Source organism: Oppia nitens, unplaced genomic scaffold (assembly GCF_028296485.1).
Source record: "Oppia nitens isolate AA-2021 unplaced genomic scaffold, nextdenovo-longstitch-racon4-pilon3 scaffold12_pilon_pilon_pilon, whole genome shotgun sequence".
Classification (NCBI taxonomy): domain Eukaryota; kingdom Metazoa; phylum Arthropoda; class Arachnida; order Sarcoptiformes; family Oppiidae; genus Oppia; species Oppia nitens.
Window position 1 is genome coordinate 2,237,363 of NW_026533191.1, and position 25,138 is coordinate 2,262,500.

The 25,138-nt window shown below is 24.4% G+C and overlaps 2 protein-coding genes across 7 annotated transcripts in view; both read right to left on the bottom strand.

The window, feature by feature from the left end:
• Positions 1 to 1,238: 1,238 nt before the first annotated feature.
• Positions 1,239 to 1,637, bottom strand: LOC128954830 (uncharacterized). Its single transcript, XM_054300434.1, has one exon. The coding sequence runs from the start codon at positions 1,635 to 1,637 to the stop codon at positions 1,239 to 1,241; it is 399 nt and encodes a 132-aa protein (XP_054156409.1).
• Positions 1,638 to 13,328: 11,691 nt separating this feature from the next.
• Positions 13,329 to 25,138, bottom strand: part of LOC128954530 (ryanodine receptor-like) — a 42,548-nt gene continuing 30,738 nt past the window's right edge. For all 6 annotated transcript variants that reach the window (XM_054300128.1, XM_054300161.1, XM_054300152.1 and 3 more), the window contains 9 exons: positions 19,169 to 19,456; positions 18,990 to 19,055; positions 18,333 to 18,885; positions 16,655 to 17,773; positions 15,795 to 16,348; positions 15,564 to 15,710; positions 15,320 to 15,451; positions 15,088 to 15,244; positions 13,329 to 13,859 (listed from right to left, as the gene is read on the bottom strand). In XM_054300128.1, the coding sequence (XP_054156103.1) occupies positions 13,537 to 13,859; positions 15,088 to 15,244; positions 15,320 to 15,451; positions 15,564 to 15,710; positions 15,795 to 16,348; positions 16,655 to 17,773; positions 18,333 to 18,885; positions 18,990 to 19,055; positions 19,169 to 19,456 (3,339 nt within the window). In that variant the 3' untranslated portion in view covers positions 13,329 to 13,536. The remainder of the gene's footprint in view (positions 13,860 to 15,087; positions 15,245 to 15,319; positions 15,452 to 15,563; positions 15,711 to 15,794; positions 16,349 to 16,654; positions 17,774 to 18,332; positions 18,886 to 18,989; positions 19,056 to 19,168; positions 19,457 to 25,138) is intronic.

Genomic DNA, 25,138 nt, shown 5'->3' on the forward strand with positions numbered 1-25,138 from the left:
TTCCATGTATTGAATTATAATCTGAGAATCCTTGAGATGAACAATATATTATTTTGTCAAAATATAATCCAAATAACTCATACATGTTTTCAATTAAATTTGATACGAAAGTTGTTTTACCACTACTTGATGGTCCACATACTAAAATACGTGAAGGGTGTGTCAAGGTTAAATCATAATTATTCATGGTTACTGTTAATATAAAAGTATTATAAATAATATGATTGGTTATTTACATTTATATATACTTTTATAGTTTTTATTTGAAATATAACCTTGAAATTATATTATAAAATCAAAAATTATTTTGAAATTTAGACAGTTAATAAAACATGGCTTTCATAAACCCAGATTTTGAAAATATTAAAATAATTATGTGCACTAATGGTTATAAAATCGATGGTGGCTTTTATTTGCGAGAACTTGGATTTTGTTATAATAATTTATCATCATCAATACCATTCAACTATAGAATTAATAAATCTAAAATCGATGTAACTAATCAATTTGTCATAGATTATATGGAAGATAATATTCATGGGATTAAATTTGATAAAAAATTTGAATTTGGATTATCACCAAGCGAGATTGTACCTGTAATCAAAACTTTATATCACTTAAATACCAATACACATGCAAAATATATAGCAGTTTGTAAAAACGATGATGGAATTAAAAGTCTATTATATAAAGCTGGATTTGGACAATATATCATAAATATAGAGAACTTAAATATATTTTCATCCACAATGATTCCAACAGATAATGATATAATGACCGAAATTACAAAAGATACTAATTCTAATCCATGTTATTTGCACGAAAAACTAAAAGTTACTTTAAAACCTTTGTGTGCAAAAGAAAAAGCTGAGTTTATGTATAATTTTTGTAAAAATACTCATAATAAATATTTTAACCCACAATTTATTAAAATAAATAATGATAATCAAATAAATACTGCAAAAACAACTATATGGTAAGTAAATTGTATTATTTTAAAAACTTACAATATATAATAATACAATTTATTTACAGATGCTGAAATTCTTACAAAAATGGTTCATCTAGAAAATAAATATATTATTTCTTATAATTAAATATTAAATACATTTAAAATTTAAAAATTTTTATTTTAAAATAAAATTATTAAAACAAATAATTTGTGTAAATTATTAAATTATATATAAAAATAATTATAAAATTAAACCCTCCACCAAATAAGTATATAATAATAGAAATTATATAGCATTAGTTGAGCCAAATCCACCATTTCCTCGTTCAGTCTGTGGAATATAACCAATATATGGAGTAACCTTTTTGTATGGTAACACTATGAGTTGGGCAATACGATCTCCAGGTGCAATGTTGAAAGCCAATTTACTGTTGTTAATAACCAACACTTTTACAATTCCAGTATAATCAAAATCTACAATTCCGGCTCCAATATCTATCCCTTTTACTGCTAATGAACTTCTTGGAGCAATAAAGCCAAATGAATTATTTGGCATGTAAATGCTTAATACAGTTGAAACAAGTTTTCGTTGAGATGGCAATATCATTTTATCCTCATTTGAGTATAAATCTAATCCAGCGCTTTTTGATGTACCTATGGTAGGAAGACACGATCCAAAATCCATATTTATTTTTAATTGTTCATCTAAAAAAATAATCTTATAATTAGATTATTACATATTTAGTATTAGTTAAACATACCTTTTGAAATAATATCATAACTTAAATTAAGTTTATAATCTGTGATACGACGTTCATCCAAATAATTAAGACAATCAATATAACATTTTCCAAGAGACTCGTTTGGTTTAATGTACAATGTGTTAGTTTTAGATATATTCCACAAAACAATTTGCATAATGTCTGAATTTTTGTTTTCAACATAAAACAACTTGCAGACAATATCTTTAACATCTAAATCTTCATTTTTAATAAATGTTCCCATATAATTAGCTGGTATTTCGTTTAAGTTATTTACATATAAAACAACTTTAGTCATTGGTTTCACTGCATGAAAATTTAGTGGTGTTATTGATACAAGTGGATTAATTTTGTCTCCGTTAATGATTAATTCCTTATATACATTATTCATATTGTCTGTAACTAAAAAAATATTAATGTTTTAATGAATTATGTCCAAATGGAAGACATGAAACTCCATCTGATAATATATAGTTCTTATCGTCCATAGGATGAAACACAAACTTATTAATAGATAATGTTTTAAGCATATGTTGTTTTGATTGAATTGTTGTCATAGATGTATTATAATATTTTTCATTTAACAGAACATTTTTATAAATATCATGTGTTAAATTATTTTTAATTACATTTTTTTGTACGCCTTTAGCAACTTTTTTATTTTCTATATTATCATATAAAATAGAATATAATTTCGGCTTTAATCCAACAAATTCATTCATAACTTTATCACCATATTCTGATTTTAAATATCCAATTGCTTTTTTATTTTTTTCATTATATAAGAAATGGTTTGTATCAAAGTTACTAAAATCCATTAAAGGATTTAAATAATTTTTTAAATCTTTATACAAATTGTTTGTTTTAATTTCATAAATTAAGCTATCAGTATCTGTATATAACAATTGAATATTTTTTTTATAATAATTTTTAAATGCTTTGTAATGCAAAGTATACATATAATGTTTAGATAATTCTAATACAGTAAAACCAATAAAAATAGGTTTATCTAAGACTACACTTGTTTTTTTCATTTTAATTAATGTAATATCTTCATTTAGTATTTGAAATGTATCAAAATTTAATTTCTGAATACATTTATTTGCTTGATTTCTATTTAAGGCGACTTTAACGTTAACATGCTTTCTTTTATCTTCAATACTTTTACCAAATACTGAATTATTCATTAATTTGTATAAGTCTTTTTCAAAATCATTATTAGCTTTTTTTCTTAATTCAGTATTTATAGAAATATATTGTTTTAAAAAATTGCTTTGTTTAAATTTGATACCTCTATGAATTGCTTTTATTTTCATTCCTAGTTCTAAATATAATTTTAATGTTTTAAAATGAATAATATAATTGTTTTTATCATTCAAAGTTAATAATAATTTTTCTGTAGGATATCTACGATAACCAAATTGCTTTAGTTTTGTTAACAAATTAGTTTGATATAAACTTAGCTGATTATTTGWAACTTTRTTTTTTTCTGGAGCAAGTGGAAAATCTTTGTGTAAATYRTGTAATTCACTAGGGTATTCAAGATCACATTCTAATATATAACCAAATTCATTTTCTGTATTTATATTTGACCAATCAATAATATTTAATATTTCTAAATTAATCCATTGAAAATTACTTAATGGAAGTTTTTCACTTAAACTTTTTCCATATAAATTATTAACATCAAAATGAGCTAAAAATGATTTCTCTTTTGAATTATCATAATTATTACAATATTTATTGTTTGCAATTGCATATCTTTTCATTATATTACAGATTCCTCCTCTGATACCTTTTTCTATTAGCATATACATATCAATATCTTTTAATAATTCAATTTCTATTTTTGTCATTTTTAAAGCAGCACACCATGATAAACCAGGAATACTGTAAAAATGACAGGGGTCTAATTGATAGGTATTATAAATCATATTTCGAAATGTTTGAAAAACATCAGCTAATAGACATGTATCTAACAAACAATAAAAGTTTTGAAATTCTTTAATATTTTTAAATTTAAATTTTTCCTATACTTTTAAAACATAATTATAATCATCTGAACTTATAGTAGATGCAGATAAATGTGAATAAAATTTATCAATTGATGGTAATTTGGTTTCTTTAAAGCGAGACCAATCATCAAGATATTCATAAGGGTAAGGACATTTTCTAAATAATAATTCTATATCGTTAATTGGTATTTTTTCTTCAAAAACAAATTTTGTAATTGAAAAATTACCATTTGAAGCTTTTAAATTTTTTACAAGTCTATCTAGACTATCATTTAAAAATTGACAAGAATCTAATATTTTTAAATTATCTAATTCAAGTGCAAGAAATTTTTCCATTGAATTGGGAATAATAGTACATTTACTAAAATAATTATTACTTAAACTATTTACAATAAAATGAGAATCGTAATTTTTTAAATTATGAAAAAATAAAGGAATTTTTTTGGGGATTTGATATAATAAATTACATAAATTATGGGCAGCACCTCTATATTTTCCAGTCATATGATCATGATCATAAACTTTTTCATTTAGAGAATCATTAAATGGTAATTTACACAAATGACAAATGTGATCTAAGTGGTGTTTTATTTTTTCATTTTCAGTTATTATCATTGATTTTGGGTTACTTATTTCACCATAAATTAAATAAGATACTGTAGCGAGTATACTTAAAAATTTATTTAGACAATTTTTACCAGTATATACATTTTTGTAATATATTTCACTTTCATTTTTTACGACTACTAAAGAAAATCCTGAAGCAACATGTTTATGTATTTGCCTAGACTTTATATTAATCATCTGATTATCTTTAACTAAAAGTGATTCAAAATCAGCATAAATAACAAATGGAAATCTATACATAAAATTAATTTGTGTAAATTTCATTATATCATTTTTAGGCATTACAGCAGCAGAAGGATTAAAATGTTGACACAAATATTTATGATTCTCTAGTCTAACCTTAGTTTGAAACCCACTTAAACAATTTTTACAAAAATAATGATTAATTGATGAATAGTTACCACATAATCTATTAAAATTTTTAATAAAATAAAAATGATCATTGTAATATAGTAATTTTATAGTGTGAATAGCTTTCTTTTTAGATATGTAAATAGGTATAGCAGAATGAGTATTTTCTGAAAATCCGCTGTCAATTCCATATATATTTATTCTTATTTCTAAATGTTTATTTAAATTTTCAAACTTTTTAATATCTTTAAGAGTAACTGGATATGATATATTATTAAAGTTTGCAAAATTTTTAAATGGTAATAAAGAATCTAATCTTCTATCATTTAAAAATTCATTAATTTCAAATTTTTTATAATACAACAAAGCAATTTTTACTAATATTGACCACATAAAACATTTTTGATCAGTATTTTTTAAAGAAATTAATGCTTTTTTATTTTTAATACAATCGGGTAATTTGTTGTTAAAACAACCACCTCTTAAGGGATTATATATTGCAATTCGCAAATCTAATCTGTCAATTGAATCTATTATCCAACCGCTTCCGATTGCTTCAAAAGTTTGTATTTTATTTTCAAAATTACTAATTAATTTGTTAGTAATGTTAAAATTAAAAGAAGATAATATGTAATTATCACTTGTAAAATAAGATATTGTATATATTTTTACATTAGCAACTGTTTTGTAAAACGTTACTTGAAGACAAAATTGTACTTTAATTGATTTAATTTTAGCTAATAATAAATTTAATAGTTTGAATATCTTCAAAATGTACATAAAAAAAATCGTGAGGATCTTTATAATCTCTTTTTGGATAAAGTTCATATTGTTGTAAAAAATTTTTAAATGCACTTTTAGATAACATAAAATTATGTTCTTTGTTAGAAATATTAGGCAATTGTTGATTGCCTTTGCCAATTTGATTGATTTCACGTAATTTGTGTAAAATAAATGTAGATTTAACTTTATAAATTTTTCCACAAATATTACAAATTATTTTGTTTATATTATTATTAAACTTATCACAGTGTAAATAATGTGCACGTAATTTATTTGATGAATTAACTGTATTCTCACATAATTCACATTTATACACAAATACTTTATCACTATGTATAAGACGAATATGATTATTATATAAACGAATCTTAGTATATATTTTATCACAATATTCACATGTGATTGGAAGTGTAAAGACGTTGTTTTGTTCCATATCTATAAGAAAATGAATAATAAAAATTTAATAACAACTAATATAATATCAATATTATTAAATATAAGTTTAATAATTTTTATTTTTAACGAAAAACAATGTCAGTATCCAATAGATTATGTTATTAAAAATGATTTAGACAATTGTTATTTATCAATTCATAATATTATTTCTATAAATTCAAGTATTGATAAAGTAAATAATAAAAAAATCAATTATTTTCACACTTATATTTCATCTTTTACAAAACCTTATTTATTGGAATTGGTACATAATTCGTCTAAAGATTGTTTATGTTGTAATTAAATAATCAGAATTAAAATGCAAAAAAATTTATTGTAAAAAAATTTATATTCAATGATACATCAAGTAAAGTTATTATTTGATTATATATTATAAAATTCAATTTATAGTATAATAAATGTTCTCAGTTTTAGTAAATATACATTTATGATGAAGTAAATGCAACGTGATTTTGTTCAGTATGGATAAGCAAATTAATGTCATATTCATCGAGAACATAATTCCAATCTCTTTCACCAAATGCATGATCAAAATCTTTCATAGTCATTCCAGGTATTATTCTTATTTTGCATGTATCCATATTTAAACAATTTTTTATAATATATTCAAAGTATTTATCAATGAATAAATAATCATTTATATCAACAGGAATGTTTTTGCGTATTTTATATAAGATTTCATAAACAGCCCAAATTTGTCTTATAACATATGGTTCAAATATATTAAACAATTTTATCTTATTGTTAAGTTTACGACTTATACCAAGTATAAAAAGTAATGAGTTAAATAATACAAACGTTGAACATAATTGTTCAGAAATTATTTTTTTAGCTATCGTTGATTGTTTTTCATTACATATTTTAATATGAGAAAGAGCTTGCGATCCTGGAATTTCATATTGCCAACAATTAGGACAATCGAGACGAACAAGACGTCTTTTAATATATGGAAGTAATCTTAGTTCTGATCTTCTTTTAGCAATTAAATCTAAAATAATTAAAATAAAAATAATTAATTATTTTATATATATTAATTTATAAAATATAATTTAAAATAACATATGCAATAATAATTAATTTAGATATTTTAATGCAAAAATCAGTTTTATTATAAAAAATTTAAAAGTTATTATTACAAATAAATTATTTTAAAATTTAGAAAATACATTTGTGAACTCAGTTTTATTATTTTAACATTTATATTGGGGTATAAAATCCGTTTGGTTGTCTTTCATTTATAAGGACATCAATATCATAATCATCAATTACAAAACTCCAGTCTCTTTTACCAAATGCTTGGTTGAAATCATACATTGTCATGCCAGGTATTATTTTTAATGGACAAGTTTCAAGATTTAGACAATTTTTAAGCAAATATTCAATAGCTCGATTAACATGTAAATACTCATTTTTATCCAAAGTAATGTTATTACGAGTTTTGTAAATGATTTCATAAACAGCCCAGATTTGCTTAATAGAATTTGGATAAAATATCATTTTTAAATCAATATATTTGTCAATTTTACGAGTTAATCCAAGTATATAAAGGATAACATTTATCGCAACAAAATTACATGAATATAATACAGAATCACTAAACTTTCTATATTTAAGTCTTAGTAATTTATTGCAATAGATTAAATGTCTAGACATTTGATCACCAAGTATGCTTGCTTCATTGCAAAGTGGACAATTGAGAAAAACTCTTCGTCTTTGAATAAATGGTAGCTTTATTAAAGGAAATATGACTGTAAAAATAGAAAAATATAATTAATAATTTGATAATTAAATTTAAAATTGTTTATAAATATAACATATGCATTATTATTTTCAATATATATAAATAATTAATTTTATCAAGTAATTTGTAAATAAATAAATATCTTTAATTAAAAAACATTTACTTTTTCAATTATTTATTTAAATTATCTAAAACATTTTTTAAATGTTATGTTTATGCTAACATTCCAGCTATTGTTATCGAAACAAATCTTTGTTAATAATAAATGTTTTAAACTATTATAGTCACATCGGAACTATGCCATTAGTAGACTAAGTTTAAATAACTATATTATTAACATTTGTCTGGAGTAGAAAAACAATGTTTTTACAGCAAAATTGTATATAAATTATAAACAATTTATTAAAAACATAACATTATAAAAATTTTAAATTCATATATTACAAGATATATTATTTGCATAAAAAGTTTATTGAATAAAATATATTGTAAATACAAAATATAAATTTAACATTAAAATAACAAAGTAATTAAATTTGATTATATATTATATTATTATTAAATTTTATATATAAATTTACTTAAAAATTTTATAAAATAAATTTTGAATTAATTTGATTAAGTAGCTCAATAGCTAAGTGAGTTTAATATTCACTTAACCGATACTACTTTTTTTTAGTTTTTGGTTGAAGTTTTTTAAATGTTGTAAACACATCATCAATTGGTAATTTATTGGTAATTGCAATTGTAATTAGTGATCTCAGGATATATGACATGTGATTCATCTCTATCCGGTGGCACGTCCTCTTTGTTAAATTTAAAAAAAAATTAACTCTTTACCTTTTGTTGATATACCATCATAATCTGTATGTAAAAATTATACATAAATAATATAAATTTTTTAAAATATTATGTTATAATTTTTACATACCTCGTCTAAAAACTTTTTCAGTTATTTCAGATTTATCGCTGCCGGATGGAGTACTTTTTTCATACATTGCATATGTTATACCATTTACTTTTTTAGCCCGTTTTGCTGACGGACCTGCTTTGCCTTTTCCTTTGCGCTTTTTCGAGTCATCATCAGTCTCTCCAATCGCTTCCAGTTCGTTTAGTCCACTTTTTGATGGCAACACTTCCTCAATATCAGAGTCCGACGATGATTCATCCATACCAATAGATGCCAATAATTCAGATCTTTTTTCAGCGGCCATTGCAACAAAATTTTATTTTAAAAGTAATAAAACTGTTATAACTTTTACAATAATTTTAGCTTTAAAAACTGAATGATTATTGAATGTAAAATATATCTCTTTATATACTCAACTTTAATTAAAATTTGTTTTATTAATAACGTTATTAATATACATATATAATAACAACACCCATAAATTTAAATTTATTTTTATTTATAAACTTGAAATATAGTTACAATTATAATAAACTGTAGTACGCCTAAACATTTAAATTTATTTTTATTTATATACTTTAAATATTATTACTATTATAATAAAATGTAAAAACGCCTAAACATTTAAATTTATTTTTATTTATATACTTGAAGTATAGTTACTATTATAATAAATTGTAGAAACGCCTAAACATTTAAATTTATTTGTATTTATATACTTGAAGTATAATTACTATTATAATAAATTGTAGAAACGCCTAAACATTTAAATTTATTTTTATTTGTATACTTGAAGTATAGTTACTATTATAATAAATTGTAGAAACGCCTAAACATTTAAATTTATTTGTATTTATATACTTGAAGTATAGTTACTATTATAATAAATTGTAGAAACGCCTAAACATTTAATTTTTTTTATTTATAAGTATTATTAAAACAAAAAATAAACTACGCCTAAAAATTACTTAAATTTATTTTATTTATAAACTTGAAAATATATGTATTATTTAAACAAATAATAAACTACATCAAAGTATTATTTAAATTTATTTTTGTTTATAAACTACGCCTAAGAATGACTTAATTTTTAATAATTTAATAAAAAAATATTCTTATTTTATTTTTAAGTTTAAAAAAATGAAAAATCATTAAATTTTAAAAATATTTTATTTTTTAAAAAATATATAAAATAATATACATATTATATAAAAAAACTATATATAATAATATATAGAAAAAAAATATTTAAAAATGCTGGCCATTACAAAATAGAATGATGGTATCCGCAATCGCAGTTTATCCATAGATTGCCCATTAACATATCCAATTGAAGTAATGGGTCGGCGCAAGGAATAAAGGCGTGGTAGTCCATTAAAACGCATATTTTATGGACTATTTGATGAATAGTTAGGGGTGTTTGGAAACGAACCCCACAGTTACATACAATAAAACCACCATCAATTGCCTTTAGATGGTCCATCCTACAGTTTGGACACAGAAGAAGCTGATGGCTGAGGGCGTGTTTGAACGCAGCGCTTTTTGTATACTCTGATTGAGTACGTAGGCCATCCCATCCGAGTTGCTCTTCATAAGCTTTTTCACGTGCCAATGCTTCTTCTCGTAAACGAAGCTGTTCATCGACGTTATTTGTGGATTTGTTGTTGTTATTGATACGAAGGTAAGCAACAATGTTAGCCAATGCGTCAGCTTCCATTTTGTCCGATAGGTGTCGCTTTTGTAATACAAACTTTTAATTATTACTATTAAAGTGTTTAAACTTGTGTGAATGATATTCTTAAATTTAATTCAATATATATATACTCTGAAGTATTTTTATGACCTTAATTTAAACAACTAATATTGGTTGCAATTTATATATGTATAACGCCTTATGTATTATTAATTACTTACTTTATATTTTATTACACTTTTAACTTTGAAATTTTGTTACACCCAAGTTTTAATGTTATTATATTAATAATCATTTTTATTATTATATACATATTATGGTTATTAATTAATAATTATACATTACTTAAAGTTACACCCAAGTTTTATTATTAGTATTGGTTACAATATATATATGTATAACGCCTAATGAAATATTGAATATTTATTATATTTTATATTATACTTTTAACTTTGAAATTTTGTTACACCCAAGTTTTAGTATACTAATGTTGGTTTCAATATATATATGTATAACGCCTAATGTATTATTGTATACTTACCATATTTTCTATTACATTTTTAACTTTGAAATTTGTTACACCCAAGTTTTAATATAATTGCTAACATATTATGTTTTATCTATAATTAATTTTACTTAAAATATAATTACAGCCAAATTTTAATAAGTTTAATAGTAAAGTAATAACTATTTAATCAAACAATATTTAAATTAAATGAATTTTAATTATATTTATTATGAAAATACATGTAAATTTTATAGTGTTTTTTATTATTTCATATATAACCTAAATTACATTAATATTTTATATATATTATTGTTTACTTTATATTAAGTGTTTTATTTAAATTAGTATATTATATGTTTAATATACTAATTAAATTGTTAGTCTAACAGTTAGTTTACATAATTTTAATTTAATGTTTGTATTTTAATTAGATCAAATTAAACAAATAATTTTAAACTAAATTTAAGCTTTAATTTAAACTAAAAACATTTGCACTTAATTGCTATTTAAATATAAATTAATTTAGATTAAAATCATACTAAAATAGTGCAAAAGCTTTAGATTAGCTAATGCTTTTGCCACTTCAATCAATGTTAATTTACTCATACTATTAAACTTATGTTTAACTAAATGTATTGGGTGAGATATATTAAGAATTTTACTGTACTACCTTATAATACCCGCGTTCGACTAACAATGATTGATTCAACACTAAAGTGTCTCTAGGACGGAATCGATCTCCAGGCTTAAGGCCCGAAAACCCACACCTTAACAGTATACGTATAAAGTTAATACTAAAAGTATAGCTTAAATAAGTATTTAACATTAGTTTCAATGGCTAACTTTTTAACGGTTGACTTTTTTTAGGTTTTGATGACACTTTTAGACATTCAATATTTTTGATTTTTTTTTTTTTTTTTTTTTTTTTTGAAAATTTTTTGAAAATTTTTTGACTAAAAATTTTGAATGTTTTGTATTTTTATACATTGTTATACATTGTATTACATTGTGTTGTATACATAAGCATTGTTTGAAGGCTAACAACTTTTACTGTTTACATTATTATAATATAGTATAGTGTTTAATGCAATGTAATGTAATTATTATTAATATAATAATTGTATAAATTTTTCGTAGAGCTTATACCATTCAATTGTTTAATTTTTTCGTAGAGCTAAGTAGACATAAATGTCTATTTTCGTAGAGCTTGTAAAAGTATACAACAAATTATAACTATAAACATATTTATATATAATTTAATTATCTTTTTAAATTATAAAAACTTTGAACGTTATGTTTATAAAAAAAAAACATTTAGTAATTATATATTATTTTTATTAAAAAAAATTATCAAATGTTGTATTATTCAAGTCTTTAGTAAAATTATTTTTATTTTTATAAATTACAAATACTTACAAACTGTTTGCTTATTTTAAATTTACAGTTTTTATTCAAATACAATTATACAACTAATTATTATATAAAAAATAACTATAATGTATTATTAGTATTTAACTAAATTAATTAATTGGTTATTTTTAAAAAAATAATTGACAAAAATATTATATTTAAAATGGATAATTGTTTAGTAAAAATATGACAAAAATTCCTATTGTAATATTTTTATTTAATAAATACTAAATATCAATCTTTTTATACTTTTAATTATCAATGACTAAAAAAAAATAATAATATGTTTTTATTAAAAAAATAGATTAAAATAGAGTAACAATAATAACTATAAACATATTTATATATAATTTAATTATTTTTTAAATTATAAAAACTTTGAACGTTATGTTTTTAAAAAAAAACATTTAGTAATTATATATTATTTTTATTAAAAAAAATTTTTGTCAAATGTTGTATTATTTAAGTCGTTAGTCAAATAAGTTTTATTTTTATAAATTACAAATACTTACAAACTGTTTGCTTATTTTAAATTTACAGTTTTTAATTCAAATATATAAAATCAAAAAAAACATAACTATTAGTTAAAATTACATTAAAATATTTTTTTCAAATTTGAGAGAAAAAAAAGAGGGAATGAATGTAAAGTTAAAAATATTATTTTTTATTAAAACAAATCAAATTTTTTTTATACATTACTTATTTTAATACAATTATTTTATTGATTAACTAAATAGTTTTTTTAAATAAATATTAAACAATTATTATAATAATAATACTATTAATGTAAACACATTTATAGTTTCAAATAGTTTTCAATTATTTATTTAGTTAAATATTAACTTATAATATACTGTATTTTTTTTATTAATTAACAATAAATATCAACATAAATAATATACTTTATAAATAATTCCAACAAAAAAATCAATTGAAAATAATTATTAGATTATTAGGTAATAATATTCAATAAAACTATCCGATTATTAAAAAAAATTTTTAATCATTAAATACATATATTATTATTATTATATATATAAAAAAATTTAAGTAGGATAAGCGCACTGGTAGATAGATCACTGGTATAATTGTTTATATAAATTCAAGATCAAAGGCACCAGTAGTTTGTAACCGAAAAAAACAATTTATTTTTATAATCTAAAACTATGACCTAAACAACAACAACAATAACGGATGATAAGGAAGGTTAGGGAGTCATCATCAATGAGCTGTCGATACATATCAATGAGCGTTAATGGGTAGGTAGGTATCTATCAATTAACATATATAGTATGAGAGCACCGGTAGCTCTCTCTCTCTCTATCTCTCTCATGTTTGTCCTCCCAGTTCATCCTCGTATTGTTTACGGAAACATTCACCGACGGGAAAGAAATCCCACGTCCTTTTCTGATACAGTTCCCATACGTAGGTTTCCTGACCGGTATAATCGGTATCGGGTTTGTTAATCAGGTGCATCAGAAAAAACATATAGTTGGCCAGATTATGCTCTTTGGCTACATGTGTGTCGAAACCATGGGGTACTTTATCGAAATAGTCTTTACCGATACCACATATGAAACAATTGGACTCCATATCGTCGGTAACCGATTGTAGCTGATCCCTGAGCTCACCAAATGCATCGATGATAAGACCTATTATTATTAATGGATGGATGCCATTTAAAAAAAAAATGGGTAACCATTAGATTAGGTGTATTTTGTTGTGTATTAAAAAAATGTATTATTATATTAGCGTAAATTTTTTTTGTTTAGTATATATTTTTTTGTGTTTTATATATATATTATTTTCTATTTATATATATATATATTGTTATATATATATATATATTTTGTTATATATATATATATATATATTATTTTCTATTTTATATATATATTATTTTCTATTTTATATAGATATTATTTTCTATTTTATATATATATTTTTTGTGTTTTATATATATATTATTTTCTATTTTATATATATATTATTTTCTATTATATATATATATTTTTGTGTTTTATATATAATTTTTTATTTATGAAACTAATTTGTTGTTGTTATTATTGTTCAGTTAACTAATAAATTTGACGATAAAATCATTTTAAAAAAAAAATTTAATAATCAATTATAAAAATTATTATTATTATTATTATTGTGCATATTTTCACACCTAATTAAATTAGTTATTCAAATAATCTAAATATTTACGTATATATTTGCCATTAATACATGGTTACAGTTTACATAATATATCCAGTATATTTTTCGAAAACAATTATAATAAGTGTCATAATGAAAATATTTTATCAAAATAAAAAAAAAGTTATCTAGAACATTTCATTAATAAATTTTACGATGCTAAATAAATTAATTAATAATAATAAAAAAAATCTAAAATTATAAATGTAAAATAAAATCTGGCCAAACTTGGTAGTCTAATAAATTAATTAAATTAAAACATGTAAAGTAAAAACTAAATGTGTTATAAATAAAATGTTACAGTTTTAATTAATACAACATAGCATGATAAATAATTATTTTTTTAAAAATGTCACCAAATTCTCATCTCTGTATTTTTTTTACATTCAAGCAATTATATACTCAATATTCATGCCATAAATACAATGATACAGTTTATGATAATAATGTTTACTATATTAGTATATATATACAGTATAATATACAGTATATTTGTGTGTATGTGTATGTGTATGTGTATGTGTATGTGTATGTGTATGTGTATGTGTATGTGTATGTGTATGTGTATGTGTATGTGTATGTGTATGTGTATGTGTATGTGTATGTGTATGTGTATGTGTATGTGTATGTGTATGTGTATGTGTATGTGTGTATGTCTGACCAAATCATTAACCATACCCTGAATAATGGCCACCAAAATAACAATAATGAAAAAATAGAAAGTAATGTCAAATATGATACGATAGGCCTCGTATTCGTCGCCGTCGGGCGACTCAATCTCGTCGCCAATACCGCCGCCCGCGCGGACACCTTTGTACAGATGAAACACAAAGCACTGGTAGGGCCACCACCACCGCCAAGTAAATTATATGAGTAATTACAGGTAAATACAGGCCATTTTAATACATACCGTAAACATGTTATGACACTTTTGGTTCACCTGATCGTCCTCTTCCTGGACATAAAATCGTCGGAAAAAGTTGAACGCAATAACCGTATAGATGTAGACAACTATTACCAGTAGGGTTAGCGTCAAAACCAACTGTTTTCATATATATATATATATATATAATACATGATATTAGTTATGATGATAAACAGGTATGTAATGAGAGACATGTTATGCTAAATAGTTTTTTTTTTTTTTTGAATACCTGTTTGCCATTATGAGTGATGGACTGTAGTATAGTCTTGAGCGTCGGTATGACTACGGCTATGTCCAACAGGTGGGCGGCAAAGAAAAAATAGCTAAACTGTCCCAACACTGACAGTATAAAGTAAACCAAATTATATAGAAATACCTGAAATTAATTATACAAACAAAAAAACAACTGTCAATCTAACTGTCCATTTCGTGGAAAACTGTTTTCAGGTTTCAGACATACATTATCCATGAATGTTACCCCAACTTTCCAGATCTGGTACTTCCAGTCGCACTGTGTTATGATCGACAAGTAGCCGCTTCCGCCGCCGCCACTACCGGCCGACGACTGGTCATCCAATGATGAGCCGCCGCTGCCCTGTTTGCTCATACCTAACAGTGCCGACAAATTATCATAATCATACTGTTCCGAGTATTTAGCACGGACACGTTTCTTGACAAACTTGTCCCAGTAGTTTACGGGGAAAGATGGCGTACTAATAACCAGTTTATCCCATTGGGCCCGATAGTCATCTTCGGGTTGTTCGCTAATAAATAGGCCGTCAAACTCTAGTCGACGACTAATCTCTTTTTCACGTTTGAATATAATCAACGGCACCTTCAGGTTATAGTAGGCTATGAGCATACAAAACGATAGGGCCGAATGTAACAGTGCCAGCAATCTGAGGGCCGGTTCCAAATAATACCAGCCCTCTTCCATCTGAATCCATTCGATAAGATTGTCGTCATCGTCACCACCGCCGCCACCACCGGTACCGTCATCATCGTCACCAATGCCTTAGGATGAAAGTAAAAGAGAATGAGAGAGAAAGTGAGTGAGTGAGTGAGTGAGTTAGTGAGTTAGTGAGTTAGTGAGTTAGTGAGTTAGTGAGTTAGTGAGTTAGTGAGTTAGTGAGTTAGTGAGTTAGTGAGTTAGTGAGTTAGTGAGTGAGTTAGTGAGTTAGTGAGTTAGTGAGTGAGTTAGTGAGTTAGTGAGTGAGTGAGTGAGTGAGTTAGTGAGTTAGTGAGTTAGTGAGTTAGTGAGAGAGAGCACCGGTATGTAGCAATTAGAGGTATATATATCCTAATAGATTGAAGAAATACCTGATAATATATCGGCGGCAACAGTAGTCATTTCGCTAATGATTTCGCCAATCACTTCGGCACTACCGTTGGCCACCAACTCTAGATCGTCACCGCCGCCATTATCACTACCTTCCTGTTCCCCATCGCCGCCATCACCGCCGTCGGCAGTCGACAAATTGCTGGACACTTTGTAGAACATTAGCATCACATTCATGATGAACGCCAAAAATAGGGCAAACTTTTTGATAGTATAGAGATTACGGGCCAAACAGTAGACAAAACGTTTTGTATAGTTCCCGAAGTTGGGCAACGATGAGACTACTGGTGACGACGACGCCTCACCACCACCACTACCAGAGGCTTCCGATTGGCCACCAGTCCTGTCCTCGAAAGCAGCCGATGTTGGTTTTGTCGGCTCAGCTGAACTGCTAATCGTATCGTCCGATTTGGAAACACCGTCATCGATGGTATCGGTCTCTGCACTTTCGATAGCTTTTATGTCGCCGTTTGTCTGACGTTTTGTTGACTGATCTCCTGTGTCTTGACCGTCGCCGACAGCGGACGTCGCCTGAGTATTATCCCCACCGACTGTGCCTTCACCTGACTGGCCGTCATCTACTCCTCCAGCCGACACCCCTTCATGACCGCTGGCAATATCGTCGGCACTCATAATAGCCATACGGCTACCACCGCTGCTGTTCATAATGTTGTTACTATCGGCGCCACCGCCGCCACCGCTGCCGCCCATCGATCCATAGTTGACACTACCGGCTCCGGCCATCATCGACACCGACGGTATCAGTGCTTTCGACTCTTCGTATTCATACTCCTCCTCTTCCAAAGCGCCGCCAATCGGTTCGCCAATCATTAGCTTTAGTATGAATTTCAGTACACATTTGTTGACCGCGTAGACGGTATAGCCGACAAAAAATAGCGAACCAAAGGTCAGTTTAAAACTACCGATAAATAGCTCGAGATATGTCTTTTCTTTCAATCGGTTCCACTGTTTGCGTATATTTGACGGCTTGAATACGGCAAACACCGAACACATGATTGTCCAGAAATAGCGGAAAACATTTTTGATGGGTTCGATGGCTGAGGGAGGCGTCTCCTCGCTGGACGGATAGGGATAATCACCTAATAGTATAATAAGATGAGGTGGGGAGAAGGGGGGGTAGAGGTTAGAGCAAGTGGGTTAAAATATTGATAAACTATTTAATATCACTCTATGCCTTTCTCTCAGTCTCTCTCTCTCAGTCTCTCTCTCAGTCTCTCTCTCAGTCTCTCTCTCAGTCTCTCTCTCAGTCTCTCTCTCAGTCTCTCTCTCAGTCTCTCTCTCAGTCTCTCTCTCTCTCTCTCTCTCTCAGTCTCTCTCTCAGTCTCTCTCTCAGTCTCTCTCTCAGTCTCTCTCTCAGTCTCTCTCTCAGTCTCTCTCTCAGTCTCTCTCTCAGTCTCTCTCTCAGTCTCTCTCTCAGTCTCTCTCTCTCTCTCTCTCTCTGTCTATCTTTCTCTATCTCTCTCTCTCTGACTGTCTATCTTTCTCTCTGTCTCTGTCTCTCTCTCTGTCTATCTTTCTCTATCTCTCTCTCTCTCTGACTGTCTATCTTTCTCTCTCTCTCTCTCTCTATCTCTCTCTCTATGTGAGAACAGACTGTCCTCTCAAAACACACCCACACACACATCCAACCAGACATACCAGCTTTGGTTGGTTCTTCATCGTCCTCCATGGATATACTGCTCGCGTGTTGCATCTCAAAGATGGCGTTCTCGCAGAACGAGACAAACGCTTCCAGTTTTTCCTTATCGCCGCCTTCGGTAACAATCGAGTAGAAGAAGGCCCGCTTCGACTCTTTGATCTGCGGTTTTTCCCATTGATTAATCGTCTCCTCTTTGATCTCGAAGTAGACCCGTTCGATACGATTGGCCGAACCCATGATTTCGATTCGTCCCAAATAGTTCTCGAAATAGTTCAACACCGACGATGCCGTTTCGAGGAACCGCTGCAAACGGGGATCGTTGGTCATATGTTCGGATAGATTGGTCAACAATACGGCCAAATTGAAACCGATATCTTTGGCCGGATTATGGAAACGTTCGGTAAATTCCCGATAGTCGATAAGGCCGTCGTGATTGGGTTCGCAACACGACATCAGATACTGGATTTCTTCGGTGGCGTAGATCTTCTGCTGTTCCATAGCCTTCTGGAAGTCTTTGGCTGTCACCCAACCGATGTTACGTTTGTCGATCTCCTGTTCCCCACCGAAAAAAACAATAGAGGTTTTAATTTTTGAAGTCAAATGTTAAGCTCAGGGGACAGGCGGTATAGAAGGTCGTATAGCATATGTATGTATACCTGGAAAGTGCTTGAAGTGATCACTTCCTTGAGCTTGAGAAACATGTCGAAAAACTTGAGAATCATCTGTAAATGAGAGGACGGGATAGGTATGGTAAATATATGTTATCAAAATGGACAGTTAGATCAATACCTAAAAAATCCAAACAACCAGTTAGCTCTATAACACTATAACTAACCTCAACATTGGCCGCACTTTCGACCAGTGTATCGACCATTTGTTTGCCAATAGTACCGTTCATGACGTTTCCTTCGAGCATCGATAGCATCATAATTACCATTTCTTTTTGCAGATCCAACAGTTCCAGTAGTAGATCCAATTGGGACGAGTTTTTCGACAGTTTATCCTGCATGTGGGCAAACAAAAACATGAAACCGCCTACAGCGTCCCATAGGCGAGAGTGGGCCAGTGCTTGTTGATTGCCAATACAGGGCCCCTGTATCGATTCGGTTAGGGTGCTGAATACCTGTTATACCAAATAGACATACCAATTATAATCAGCGATTGATTATTAAAATAGTTAATTATAGTAACAATGGTTTTTATACATTACATACACACATACACATACACATACACATACACATACACATACACATACACATACACATACACATACACATACACATACACATACACATACACATACACATACACATACACATACACATACACATACACATACACATACACATACACATACACATACACATACACACAGATATATATATATATAATAAACATTATTTTCATAAACTGTATGATTATATTCATGGCATATATATTAAGTATATAATTGCTTGAATATAAAAAAATTAGCAGTGGATCCTAAAATCCGATTTTATTATTGATTTATTATTGATCATGGTCACTTTTATTAATTAATTATTAATAAGATTTAAAAATGTTTTTAACAAAAATCATTTAGAATTTAATTTTTAAAAAAAATATAGTATACTTTATATCATTGTCAACACATTTTTAAAAATAATATCATTTAATAATAATCTTGATAAATATTAAATTTTAATAAAATAAATTTGGGATATAATTGAATTCAAGACAACTATTTAATTAATAATAATTTTTAAAAACTTTTAATTATTATACTGTACTAAATACAATAATTTTGTTTAAAAAAAACTTAGCAAAGTTTTGAGTTAAAAAATAAATATTTTTTTCTAAAAAATTAAAATTAATTTATTAATACTTAAATTATTAGTTATTCACAAACTGTAACGTTTTATTTATGACACATTTATTATATATATAACTCTTTTAATTTAATAATATTATGAAAACAACAAAGAAGTCATTATTATAATATAATAATTAATTGATTTTATAATTTTATTATTGATAATATAATTTTTAAAAAATAAATATTATAATAATGCATTATCTTGGTACTTATAATTTTCGTCTAAAAATTTGTTTATAATATTTTTTAAAAAATTTATTAACCATAACAATTGTATTTATAAACGTTGAATTATTTATTTTTTTAAATAATTAATTAATTAGAAATATATATATATTTTTAAACACTATAAGTTAAAATTATACATTTAAAAAAATTATATTTATTAAAATTCATCAAATATATAACAGCTAATTAAATTATACTGTATTAATAAGAAATATATATTAAATTATCAATTAATTCAATTTTACTAATTATTCAACAATATTTTTTAACTATTATTAATGTTAATAACTAATTAATAAATTGGTAAAAATTTAGCAAGGTGTTTTTAGATTATTAAAAAATAAATTATTTGTTTTAACCCTTTTAATATTATAAAAATTTGTTTAGCTAATTAAATATAATTTTATTTTCTGTAGTTGTAATTTTTTTATGCAGACATACAGTATAATTACAAATATATAATATATAATAAATAATATATAATACGATATATATATAATAAAAATTATTTTCATAAACTGTATGATTATATTCATGGCATATATATATTGAGTATATAATTGCTTGAATGTAATAAAATAAAGAGACCCAAGGTGAGGTAGAGATTATTTTTAAAAAATAAATAATTATTGATCATGGTCTCTTTTATTAATTAATAATCTTTAAAAAAAAATTTTACAAAAATCATTTAGTATATAATTTTTTTTTAAAAAATAAAGTTTACTATATCATTTAATAATAATCTTAGTAAATATTAAATTTTAATAAAATAAATTTGGGATATAATTGAATTCAAGATAAGTAATTAATTATTAATAATTTTTAAAAAAAAATATTTTCATTATTATACTATACTAAATACAATAATTTTGTTTTTTTTTAAAACTTAGCAAAGTTTTGAGTTAAAATTTTTAAAAATAAAAATAAAATTAATTTATTAATACATAAAATATTAGTTATTCAAAAACTGTAACGTTTTATTTATGACACATATATTTTATATATTAACTTTTTTAATTTAATAATATAATGAATACTGATTTGTTATACAATTATAATATAATAATTAATTATATTTTTAATTAATTATTTTATTGACGTTAATGTAAATTTTTTAAAAAAATAATCTAGTTTATTATTAAAATAATACATTATCTTGGTACAGCTAATTACATTATACTGTATTAATAATAAATATATATTAAATTATCAAATAATTCAATTTTACTAATTATTCAACAATATTTTTTTTAACTATTATTAATGTAAACAACTAATTAATAAATTGGTAAAAACATATCAAGGTGGTTATTAGATAACAAAAAATTAATAATTTGTTTTAAAACTTTAAATATTATAAAAATTTGTTTAGCTAATTAAATATAATAAAAATTTTGTAGTTGTAATTTTTTATGCAATCATACAGTATTATTACATACATACACACACATATAAATAAACACACATACACATACACACACACACATACATACATATACACACACATACACACACATACATATACACACACATATACACACACACACATATACACACACATACATATACACACACATATACACACATACATATACACACACACATACATATACACACACACATACACACACATACATACATATACACACACATACACACACATACATATACACACACATATACACACACATACAAATACACACACATATACACACACATACTGTACATATACACATTGTATATATTATATATGTATACTAATATAGTAAACATTATTTTCATAAACTGTAACATTGTATTCATGGGATAAATATTGAATATATAATTACTTGAATGTAATATAATTAATAGACGATCACGCATTGGCGATTATTTAAATTAACTATTAATTATGCTATGTTTTATTAATTAATAATTAAACATCATAAAAATATGTTTTTGTAAAAATTATTTAGTTTTAGTTTAAAAATAAATTAATACATTTTCATTGTCAACTCATTTTTATGATAATTATCATTTTTTTATTAATAATAATTATAGCAAATATTAAATTTATATAAAATTTTTGTTATTGATATAATTGAATTCATGACAACTTATTTAATTAATAATAATTTTTTAAAAATATATTTTAAAAATTATTTTACTAAACGTTAAATATTAATACAATAATTTTGTTTAAAAATAAACTTAGCAAAGTTTTTTAGTTAAAAATTAAATAATTTTTTAAAAAATAAAACTAATTTATTAATACTTAAAATATTAGTTATTCAACTAACTGTAACATTTTATTTATGAGACATTTATTATATATATATATAACATTTAATTTAAAAAAATAATTACTTCCTTAAGTTTTCACCATTAATACATAATTTAATAATTATTTATATTTTTTAATTTATAATTTTATTATCGTTAATGTATTTTAAAAAAAAATAAATAATCTAGTTTATTATTATAATAATACATTATCATGGTACTTATAATTTTCGTCTAAAAAAATTTGTTTATAATATTTGTTTAAAAAATTTATAAACAATAACATTGTATTTATTAAATCCTAAACAGTTTGATTGTAATTTAATAATTAACAAACCTATATATGTTTATTTTAATAGATTTAAATAATAGATTTTTTTTAAATAATTAATTAATTACCAAAATATATTTTTTAAACATTTAATTAAAATTCATAAAATATATAGCAGCTAATTAAATTATACTGTATTAATAATAAATATAATTTAAATTATCAATTATATCAATTTTACTAATTATTTGAAACATTTTCAATAAAACAACTATTTAATATATTGTATAAACATTGCATAAACTTAGCAAGGTGTTTATTAGATAAAGAAAAATAAATAATTTGTTTTTTAATACTTATAGAATTAAAATAAAATTGTAATTTTTTTTATGCAATCATACAGTATTATTACACACACACACACATACATACACACAAATACATACTTACAGTACATACATACACACATATACTAATCACACACACATATATATATACATACACAGGCACACAAATAAATACACATATACACACACACACAAAAACCCATACACATAAACACACACACACACACAAAAACCCATACACATAAACACATACACACAAAAACCCATACACATAAACACACACACACACACACACACACACACACACATACATACAAAAACATATATATAATAAACATTATTATCATAAACTGTATAATTGTATTAATAGCATAAATATCGAGTATATAATATCTTGAATGTAATTAAATAAAGAAGCGGTAGTTAGACGATGATTTTTTTTTATAAAAATAATTATTTATCATGCTATATTTTTTTAATTATTTTATTATACACTTATCAATAAATTTATTTCTATATAAAATACTTAATATTATTTAGTTACTAAACACACAGTTATTTATAAACTTATAAACATTTTTATATACTACACAATTATAATTTATATAACTGCTTTATTTTATTTTCATAAAATATTAGTTAATTAATTTGTTCGGAAATATACTATATTAATGTTTTTAATTTATAATATTTTTTTTTATAATCTTTATTTAAAAATTATTAAAGTTTATTATTATTATATATAATACATTATATTTAAGTTTTTCAATTGATTAAAAATCTAGCAAATGTTTCATACAAACTGTAACATTGTATTTATGTAATACATATTAATGCCTAAACAGTTTGAATGTAATTAATTAATTAGTCAACGTCTAATCACCAATTGTTTACTTATATTTTTTTAAATTAATAATTAATTATATAAAAAATATATTATACATTATTATTATTTTTGGAAAAAAAATAAATTTTAATTTATTAATCGCATTGTTAATTAATGTATTATTGTATTAATAACTTGTATTATTATACGTATATTATTATATGTATTGTATTATTGTATAAAATAAATTAATCTAATTATTTTAATTTTACTACTTATTTATACTAAACAACATAATATATTTTTATATAAATTATATAAACTTAGCAAGATGGGTTATTAATAAATTAAAAAATAATTTTTCAATAATAGTTTTAAAATTATAAAATCTAATCCAATATATAATTAACTTTTATTTTGTATAATTTTTTCTGCAATCATACAGTATTACTACATACACCTACACACACACACATACACACATCTATAACAGCACACACTTATACCTACATATACACACACCTATACCTATACACATACACATAATAAACATTATTTTTATAAACTGAATCATTGTATTCATGGCATATATATTGAGTATATAATTGCTTGAATGTAATAAAATATAGAGAGATATTGACATGTTATAGATTTTAAAAAAAAAATAATTATTCATCATGTTATATTTTATTAATCAATAATTATAGCATCATAAAAATATTTTTTTTTTTGTAAAAATCATTTAGTTATTTTTATATTAATTTTTTTATAAAGATAATACATTTTCATTGTTAACTCATTATATCATAATTACAATCATTTTTTGAATAATAATCATAGAAAATATTAAATTTATATTTATAAAAAAAATTTTTTTGTTGTTGATATAATTGAATTCATGACAACTATTTTAATTAATAATAATTTAAAAAAAAAATATTTTCAATATTTTACTATACACTAAATAATTTTGTAAAAAATAAAATAAAACTATTAATAAATTATATATATAT

Excerpts from the sequence above, each read along its gene's own strand:
- LOC128954830 (XM_054300434.1), bottom strand. The coding sequence starts at position 1,637 with ATGGATTTTGGATCGTGTCTTCCTACCATAGGTACATCAAAAAGCGCT.